Source organism: Phoenix dactylifera, chromosome 9 (genome assembly GCF_009389715.1).
Source record: "Phoenix dactylifera cultivar Barhee BC4 chromosome 9, palm_55x_up_171113_PBpolish2nd_filt_p, whole genome shotgun sequence".
NCBI classification, from domain to species: Eukaryota; Viridiplantae; Streptophyta; class Magnoliopsida; order Arecales; family Arecaceae; genus Phoenix; species Phoenix dactylifera.
This window is the reverse complement of record NC_052400.1, coordinates 16,463,178-16,473,591: the sequence shown is the minus strand read 5'-3', so window position 1 is coordinate 16,473,591 and position 10,414 is coordinate 16,463,178. Positions and strand designations below refer to the sequence as shown.

At 40.4% G+C, this 10,414-nt stretch overlaps 1 protein-coding gene across 2 annotated transcripts; it reads left to right on the top strand.

Moving 5' to 3' along the window:
• Nucleotides 1-4,685: 4,685 nt before the first annotated feature.
• Nucleotides 4,686-8,359, top strand: LOC103721107 (reticulon-like protein B18). 2 transcript variants are annotated; one of them, XM_008811276.3, is made up of 8 exons: nt 4,687-5,326; nt 5,501-5,669; nt 5,778-5,852; nt 5,928-6,069; nt 6,161-6,230; nt 6,315-6,380; nt 6,470-6,592; nt 7,994-8,359. In XM_008811276.3, exons 1-8 carry the CDS (start codon nt 4,771-4,773, stop codon nt 8,110-8,112), a joined length of 1,320 nt encoding a protein of 439 aa, XP_008809498.1. In that variant the 5' UTR covers nt 4,687-4,770; the 3' UTR covers nt 8,113-8,359. The 2 variants fall into 2 exon arrangements, with proteins under 2 accessions (XP_038986135.1, XP_008809498.1); XM_039130207.1 differs by having other exon boundaries at nt 4,686-5,326; nt 6,161-6,380.
• Nucleotides 8,360-10,414: the final 2,055 nt, after the last annotated feature.

The window sequence follows — 10,414 nt, the reverse complement described above, 5'->3', positions numbered from 1 at the left end:
GAATCATTAAGTTACTTACCTTTTCTTATTTTAAAATCCCATTTCAGTTCGACGAGTCAGGTTTATCTATTTTAATATTATTAAAATACTATTAATTTTATCATTATCTTAGTAGTCAAGCAAAATTACAAATTAAAATACTATTGGAAAATAGTACCTCATGCCCAAATCAGGGTAAAGGAAAGGCAAGGTCAAATAAGGGCAATGCATAGGTTGGTCTGAACAAGGTAAATTAAACTAATCAAGATGTGCTATGATTTAAGTGGCTCAATAAAAGTCATGGGTAACTAAATTCTAGAGAGTATTTGACAAAGCTAAGGTATAGAGTCCGTATGCCACTTGAATATCGGAGTGGTTCAAGGCCTTCACCTAGGGGTCAACTTGGATCCGAGCAAAGAGAGTTAGGGCTCTGAACTAAGATCTCTGGGTCTGGTTTAGAGAGAGAAAGGGAAAGAAGAGAGAGAGTCTCAGTCTAATTCTAATCACAAGCCTGGTCCTGGTGGTCCGGGTCGACCATTAGGGGAAAGTTTAGATCTGGTCGGATTGTGGGCTTGATCCAAAGAGATAAGATTACATTAAGAAATGTTTATATATATATATATATATATATATATATATATATATATAATAATAATAATAATAATAATAATAATAATAATAAATGAGAAAAAATAGAGAAAAATGGGAAGAAATTCGAAGAAGAAGATATAATGAAATGAAGAGAAGGACGAGAGCAAAGAGGAGAGAAGAGGCCGGGGGGTGGTTGATGGCTCGGTAGTGATGCAGCCGGCGGCGAGGTGCTGCGGTAGTTCGACCGTGTATAAGAGAAAATAGAGGAGGAAGATGAAAAGGGGCAAAGTCGGAGGTGAGGAAGAAGAAGGGAGGGAACTCGGTGGTGATCCATTGCAAAGGATGATGGGAATTTAAAAGGTTTTTGAAAAGGATAAGCTTGATGTCGTTGCATCCGCCCGCAATCTTGGTAGTGGTTATCCGCGACCCAATGGCCGGTGGCCGCTGGAATGGCCTTTGGTGTCACAGTTACCGTGGCCTTATCCATCCTGCGGAGGCATGGGGCAGAGGATCGTGACCGTGACCACGTCCTCTGTCCCAACCTCTTTCTTTTATAAAAAAAAATTATACTAAAATCAGTTGGGCCTGCCGGCCTCATTCTAATATAGGCCCATTTTGGGCCGGTTATCACACATAATCCCTTCGGATAAGCTTTGTCTAAGCCCAGATCCACTGGTGGGAGTCTCTCTCTCTCTCGTGCTGTGATAGAGAAGTTCGCCGATCTGAATGCATGGAGACAAGGTTCGAAATGACATTACAGCGAGCGGTACAAATTGTAACAAATTATTTGAGAGGCCTTCGATTATATTATACATGCGTTTTGCATGTATGATACGTTTTAAGAACTAACCCACATGCATACAGGAAAGAGGAAAAACATAGAGTCGCTTGGTAATCCATGGGGAAAAGAAATAGAAGTAAAACTCATCATCAAGTGATATATTATATGTATCTCTATATCTATGCATGTACGTACGTATGTATATACCATTATAGTAATGTAAATATGCATATAAAAATTTAAATTTCTATTGATATAGCAATTCTTATAATAATGTGAACTCAAACGAGAGCCCTTTCTTTTTAGCCATTATTTTTACAATGATCATTACGTGTTCTTTTCAATGTTTATCTAATAAAGTCATTCTTTTAGAATTAAAATATCTATGCTAGCTACATTTAAAATTTTATTCAACTAAGAGACACTTGAATGACATCAGTGTTAATTTCTAATTATTTTTATTATTTTTCATCATAACAATTAATAACAAATATCATTTCAGTAATCATTCTTCGGAAGAAAGTTTTAGTTGCTATTTTATTATTAAATAAATCTATCCTGGCTAGAACTATGCAAATAGAGGATTTTTAGCTGTCATGTCCTAAAACTGAATCCCAGCATTTGACTGGCCATTGTATACATTTTTTTTTCACCGAAGATAACAACGGAAGTGCGATAGATCATTTCAGAAAATGATGAAAAATTACTTAAGTGTTCGCAGATCGGGAACAAATAAGATACTAATATAAGCTATGAATTCAATACACCTGAAGATGTCGATGAGCACAGTTAGGGTTGGCCCATTGCTTTGAATTCAATAACCCTATGAATTGTGCTGCTGTCGCATGTTCCATTCATGAGAACCATGCGATTCATGGAGTCCGTTAGTTCTCACTACATGCCCTGCACAGAACCCCAATTCTTATTAAGATGACCAATTTGGGCTCTACTTCGATGCATAATGTAGCTGCAGAAAAATACGACCCGTGGTCTTAGAAAAATTCCGAGCCTCTCACGTTAACCATGAACCTGGTGAAGTACCCAAAAATATCAATATATTTTCTCTATTTTTATTATCCAAAAAATTAAAGAAGTGTTTTTGATAACGGTTTTTTTTTTTTTTAGCAGGGTTTGGTAGAGGTTTTGAAGTATGAAAATATTATTCCTCATCATCGAAGTACTTTCATACTCCACTTGAAGTGGTATATCTTGAGATTCTAGTGTCTATTGGGCTTCAAACCTTATCCTCTACATACTAGTTTTGGACCGCTGAGAACTACTAAGCCTGGATAGCCGCCACATCACTCATCTCAAGAGATAGAGCTGTACTTGTCTTAAGAATAGAAACTGTTGTATTGAGATGCCAAATACAACTAAGATAAGCCATAGCCGTTTGTCTTATAAAATGATGACAAGGTGGCTATCCAGGCAGGCATATACAACCTTTTGTGATGCAAATGGGCACGATAAAGAATCGTTCTGGGCTACTAGCAAAACACCCTTGTTCACCCACTTCACATCTCTGGCCACCAACTCCATTGTTAGCCAAGTCCTCCATCCTTCCAAAATTTAACACCCTAAACCTAACCATTGCCTCCACGACCTCAAACACTAGCACCACCACTACCACGAGATGATCATACCACCACCATCTCCTCTTTTGCCTCAACCATCAATGACACTGCCATCACTACTAACACTACCATAAACATTTCACTACAATATCCTCCACCTCCTCTGGTAGCAATACTGGTACCACCACCATCATTACTATGACTGTTATCTCCTCGATGATTACTCAGTCAAAAATTATTATTAAAGAGCTCCATACAACCATGTTATAGTTTCTTTTTTTTCTAATTTCTCTTTAATTTCTAGAATTTCTAGAATCAATTTTTTTAATATTAAGTAAATTGGGTGAAACTTCACCTAAGTTTTATCTGCATCCCTGCAATTGAGCTTTTCTAATTATTGTAACCTTCCCAAGAAATACATGGGCTACTATGCAAGTTGAGACTGATTGAAGGCCAAGTTGCATAGCATTCAACAAATAAGATATCTAAATATAGTTGGAATCTAGAATGAATAGAATGCACATGAGATATCTATTAGGATTTTATTTAGTTGGTCATTAATGATTATCAAGTCTTATCTTTTAGTGTGTGTTGGTTTTTGAAGTTGAGTAGAAATCAAATATTCTACCCATATGATACTCTATTTAAAGGGATCTTGGACTCAATTGTTTTAAGTAAATATTTTTTTCTTTCGTAATTAGTTTTCTTCCGGCATCTTTTTTTTTTCTACTTTTTATTTGTTGTCCTTTTTTTTTTAGGACAAGGGAGGAGATGAGCTCCACCTACTTCATTAAGGAAATGAAGTTAAATCTGAAAGGGATATGATAATCACATAATGTGTGAAGGGAGAGGAAGAGAAGTCTATTACAAACATTACTCTAGCTTAATAAAAACAATAGGAGGAAACTCTACTTGTGCTCGTGGGAAAAGATTTCCTTACATGGGGAAAAGAGAAATAGCCGACTACGTAACTCTTTCAACATGAAGAATCTTGTGAAAAAAAAACAAAAAAAACGCTCCTATTGCATCCTCTCCAAATGGTCGAGGAGACTGCTAAAATCAATGAATCCCATGCAGCTAAAATGGGTTTGATTGCATTTCTACTTTGGCACGTCCCAGCCCTGAAGGGAATAACCCTAAACTATTTACAAAAATATTAACATGATCAAAATAATGGTTGTTTCAAACTCTCAAGCTAATGGAGCTCAAGTTTTATTTCGACAGAATTTTGATTGATAAGTCCACACTATAATTTGGATCGGATTAGATTGATCAGGTTAGGTGCCTTGTAACAGAATTTCAAAGCATACGTATTAGCTCAATCCGATCCGCATTACAAATTCATCGAGAATTACTTTGGGTCAACCCAAGCCGGGTTGCATGATTTCAGTGTTTTTCTTCTTAGCTTCCGTGAAACTGACTCGTGACATGTTTATGTTTATGTTGCTATCATACAAGCTTGTGGAGCTGCAAGAACTAGTTCAACATGAATTCCTTTTCTTTGTATATTTTTGGCGTTCTACATGAATTTCTTTCTGATGCTGGGTTCATCAGAAACCGTCAGGCGCACACAATGTACGATCAGATCCGGGGGATAGATATGACCTAAGTCCAATTGTAGCAGCTAATAAAGTTCACTTCACATACAGTGTACCGTTTAATGCACTGGACCCACCTTCCGCTCGCTCTCCGTCTCTCTGGATTCAAATCTTTCATACTTTATGCCCTCAACGGCTATATTCTTCAATCAAGTCCCATCCCAAAGTTCTCTAAAGCCCGGACGACACAACGAGAGACACGAAGGCCTAAATCTTCTGCTTGGTTTTCTCCTCCGCGAACCCCAGAATGAGCTCTCTTCCCCCAACGTCCTCCATGGATTCCCCCAACCCCTCCACTCCCCACTACCACCGCTCCCCCGATCCCCGCCTCCGAAGCCGAACCCCCTCCCGTCTCGCCGTCTCCTTCGACGACGACCACACCGAGAGCCACACCAGCGCCGTCGCCACGCCTCCATCAAGAAAGAAGCCCACGGCCTCGCCGTCCCCGCATCAACTCTCCATCCACCCTTGCAGCCCCATCTCCCTCCAAGATCTCCTCCTCCTCTCACCCTCCCCTCATCGGAGGCCCAGGCCGCGGCTCGTGGCAGAGGAGAAACTGGATCAGGCCGTGGCCCACCGCAAGAAAGGAAAGAGCAGGGCTGCTGCTTCCGCTGCGTCCCCGAGGAACGTTCGAAGGGCTCGGAGGCGGCTGGAGAAGGAGATCGTGAGAGAGGAGAGGGAGTTGGGTCCTCCGGAAGACGACGTCGGGAGGGCAAGAAAGCGGAGGCAGAGCCGACCAAAGGTTACCCACAAGGAGAGGCTGAGTTTGGTGGCTTCCATCCCTTCTCCCGGTCCATTGCCGAGTATGTTCTGATTCTGTAATCTTCCCTTCTAGTTCTTGAGTTTTGATCATGGGTGGGTACGCATCAAGACATAAAATCTGACGCTTGCGGATGCATTCATCGATCAAATGATTGATGGGTTGAACGGTAGAAATTTTGTATTCCGCTAATGTAGATGTGGATGTGTTGATGCAGAAGCAGCAGAACTCGAGAACGATGATGATGGCCAGACTAACCCCGACAGGCTAGGGGAGCAGATCTTGGAACTCATAACGTGGAAAAATGTTGCAAAGTCCACCTTATGGTTTGGGCTCGGATCGATCTTCTTGTTATCTTCTTGTTTTTCGAGGGATTATGATTTCAGGTATTCCCAATGACCATTTTTTCGCAAGATGTGTTTCAGAAATTTGTTCAGAATATTATAAGGTATTGAGAAGTGGTAATAAGCTCTGTCCTTTTTATCTCTTTACAGCATCATCTCTGTGTTTTGTCATCTGGGTATCTTAATTTTGGGCTTCAGCTTCTTCAAAAATTCTATTCCTCAGAGGTATCTATTTCCCTCTTGCTCATTTGATTTAATGTTTATTTGAGGAATTGAACAAGTGACTTTGAACTTGTACAGGCAGCAGCTCAAGTGGAAAGGGAACCTTCGACTGGTGGAAGAGGACATTCTTCGTGTCAGTCGAGTAGTGTTGCCAATTGCCAATGCTGCTCTCGCAAAGACCCAAGAGATTTTCTCCGGCGAGCCATCGATGACTCTCAAGGCAAGTTTCAGGCTTGGTTCTATTTTCCTATTATCCTATGAAGCTCAAAGGTAATTCCTAGGACGCTAAATTCATTTGCTTTTAATCTCAGGTGGCACCTATTCTTATATTTGGGGCCAAGTACGGTCACTTGATAACCCTGTGGAGGCTTTTGGCAACTGGTATAACAAATGATACTCAAATCTTAATTGCTGTAAAAATCATGGTCAGAACACGTCATTCTGAGTTCTATGAAATCGTTACAGGTTTTTTCTTGAGCTTCACTGCCCCAAAACTCTACTCTTGCTACTCACAGCAAATACATAGGAGAGGTATTTATTATTTGATATCAAGCCACGCAACTACCACTATCATTTGATGGATGGAATTCTTACATGTAGAAATGTTTATGATATGTCAGTTGAGAACACGAGAAACTGGATTCAGGAAGCATGGGAATCTTGCCCACGCAAGAGACTTATAGCAGCATCAGCAGCCACTGTGTTGTGGAATTTGTCGAGTGTAAAGGCGCGCATCTTCGCAGGTATCGTTAACAAATTCCTGCCAACTAGATGGATGGTTTCCACTTAATGCATGCAGCTGGTTATTCTCCAGTCGTTACAACTGTATTTCTGGTTAAATGGCATGCATACATATTAATGTTGGTAGCACTCGATGTGATAGTTGAGCGTGTCAATCTTTGTTGGGTTTGCAACTTTGCATCATGTCGTGATGTGTTTGATCTAGCCAAACTATATGTACACATGAGATGCTTTGGTTTCTTCATCATTGTAGAATTTGGGATGACACACCTATTAGACTCCAGAGTTCGGACCAATTAGAATTTGGGATATGACCACATATGTATGTCAGAATGTAGTTCCTTGTGCAGTATGGATCATTCTAAGTTCTAACCCTCATGTTTGTGCATTTAAATGTGCCTAAGCTCTTATTTACAAACTGAAAGGTTTTGTTTTATTTGCATTCTTTTTAGAGAAAGTTTTAAGAGTAAATAATAGATTAGCCAACAAGTAATTAGAGTGAATTGTTTGTCCTTTTACCTGTTACAACTTCAGAACTCCTGATACTGAGATTTGGTACTATTTCTTGATATAACTATCAAAGCGTTCAATTTCTCATTCGGGGAATTTTGTGGAGCCCAATAATTCAGAGCTGAACGAGGATATCTAAGCTGTTTGCTTTCACACCTGATTCTGTGTAACTAAGCTGAAGAAAGATAAAGATGGAGATTGAGAGAACATATATTAGAGTTGATACATAATAAAAACTTGGGTGACTTAGGTAATTAAGGGATCAAAAATGAAAATCTTTGCAAGTTAATTAGGCAAAGTGCGTGCATCAAGGGAAGCCTTTTTTGCATTGACTAATTACGAGAATTACCATGTTTTCCAAACCTGTTACATTTTCAAAGTCTCTTGATCTTGATGACTATGATTAAGAGATTTCCCTTGGTTGGTGCATCAACTTCTTATTTTCATCTTTCACTGCAGCATTTGGCACATGTGAAATCATGTGATGCTTTTATCTTTATGTATTAGTAATTTACATTATTTTTATTTGAAAATTCTCTTATTATGCTTTACAAATTCACTACGTTTTTTAAAACTAGATACCCATTGCACACACACTCTCTCTCTCCCAAAAAAAAACAATGTTCTATCAATTTAGTGTGTTCTATCAATTTTCTTCTTTTTTTTCAAAGAAATTTTGTTATGCGTCAATTTTCATTAACATAAGGAGAGGCAAAGGACATGATCAGAAAAGGAGACAATTGGCTCCCTAATTATGATATTGGAGTTTGTTAGTTGTATAAAATTTCAAGTTTAATAACAATCATGATTATCTCATTTACTCTCTACTTGCGACTGGGTTGAGATACAAGAGTGTCCTCATACTAGCACTTGTTTTGATTCTCGTTCTACAGCATTTATCTCTGTAGTGATACTTCGGTATCACCATCAACGACGAATGGGAGGGGAAGAGAATGGTGAAAAAGAAAGCAGGGAAGCAGAGCAACAGCAAGCAATAGTTCTAGCAGAGTAGAAGTCATTTAATGCAACTCGAGATGGTAATCTCCAGGAATATAGCAGCGTAAAGTTTGCCTGTTTCGTACATTTCCTTTAGCATGTACTATTGCCGTAATGTATCACTGACATTCAGAGGTGAATGGAGTGCATAATTAACAGGATTGTAGTGAGTTGTTTTGTTAGATACGGCTGTATCTCATTCCCAAAGCGCACTGCAATTTGAAGCTAAATAACTATTCTGTGCTCCAAGTCTGAATTATCTACAAATGATTCACTTTCATTTTAATACTTTGTAGCAATTGATAGGGCGGTGCAAGCCAAGAATCTGAAGAGAAGGAAACTGTGAGATCTTTTTAGAACTGGTAAAAATTGACTGTAGTAATTGAGGCAGTGCAAGCCAAGGTTTTGATGAGGAGGAACATATGCCATATGTCTAGAAAAAAAAATTGCAAAACGTCTTGAACTCAAATTCCGTGGTCCATGAGCATGGTGCGCATGAACATGGCACAGAGAATTCGGAAACTTGCATCGTTTCAACTTCCAGCCCGTATGCACTGTCAATAGAAGATCATTAAATTTTGGAGGATTGAGTTAGGTTTTGCAAAAAATAATATGGCACCACCATATTTGGTGGGCGCTAAGATAATAGGATACCAAGGATTTATGCCAAATATTGAAGCAAATCTTGTTTGCTGAAAGACTAAGAAGGTCATGTAAAGGACCTCAGGCATCTGAAGAATATAATTTGGTCTCAAGGTGATGCTGAATATAATTTGGTCTCAAGGTGATGCTTCCTACAGGTCTCCAAATGACAAGCTTCAATATGGAGTATTTCCTGCAGGTCCAGAGTCAATATGGTCGATGTTGCTGTGTTATTCGGGATGGAGGGCAGTTGGGGGTAGATTTTGGCTGGATTTGGCGATTTTGTTTGTATTCTAGAGTGGCTTTATTCCTCTGTAAGGTCGTTTGGGGCAGACTACCAATGAAACTCATGCTACATGGGCGGGGCATAGGTATCCACCCCCGGTACCCGAAGTGTCAGAGTGATAAGTCTCTGGACCATGCTATCTTTCAGTACCATCGAGTTAGGAGGGTCTGAAGGCAAGCGGGGTTTCCTACGATGCTCTGGACCCATGCGGTGTCCTTCATTCAAATTCTTCGACGTTTGGCTGGAGCCTTGCAGTCTAGATCGGAGGTAGTCCGGACAACCTATATTGTTTACCAGATCTGGCTCGCAAGGAACGCATGGACATTTGGAAAGAACTGCCCCTCTTTGGGGGGTGGAGAGGGCACGATTGCTGTCGATGGAGGCCTCACAGACGATCCGATCAGATAAACCTTTGACAGCTCGAAATATCTGGAACTCCTCATCTGCTCGTGGAGCGTCTTACTTGATGTTTTTCACCTGAGAGCCCCTACCTTCGAGTTTCCTCAAGGTTAATTTCGATGAATGCGTCCTGGAGGGAGGTAGGAAAAATGGTTACTGCTGAGGGCTGCCACTTGTTTGATACCTCGGTGCCTGGGGTAGAGCTGCGAGCAGCCTAGAAAGGTTTGTGCTACATTCGGCATGCCTGGCGTGGGGGAGAGATTTTGCTGGAGGGCGACTCTGTGACAATCATTGAATAGATCCAGCAGGTGTTCAGAAGGGTCGGAGATTATCACCTATTGGTGAGAGATATTCGGGCCATGATTTCTGATGGGTTGGTGCTTCAGGCGAAGCACGTGTTTAGAAAGGCCAACGAGGCTGCAGATTGGATGACCACTTTTGTTGCCAACCATTCGAGGGACCATCTCTGGGTGGGGGAGGCGGAGTTGCCCCATGTACTTCGTGATGTACTGCTTTTTGATTTTCTTGGTTGTATCCGTACATGTTATGCATGACACTTCCGTTTTTAGCACAAAAAAAAAAATTGATAATCATACATGGCGTGGTCTGCAAGCTGAAAGTAGTGGAAATAAGACATATTATGATGACTAATGAATGAAAGGTTACGAGGAAGACAAATATATGATGAAATGAAAGAGAACTCAGGTGAAAAGGCTGCAAAGGGCCTAGCACCAATAAGTCTTGCACTCTGGGATCCGTATTCCATGGGCATGCCGGTACTCAAGCTATTGCTAGGATCTGCCATTACATACTCCGAGGCACTCGCATAAAATGCAAATTAGAGGCCTCCAGGTTGCAAAAAGAAGAAGAGAGGCAAGGCGGGGTCCCAAGCCTAGAAGAAAGACCGAGTCTTTCCTCGAAAAAAGCCCTCTGGGATCACAGGATCACAAACAGATAAGAATGGCTCAATGGGGAATGTCACCATAAGTAT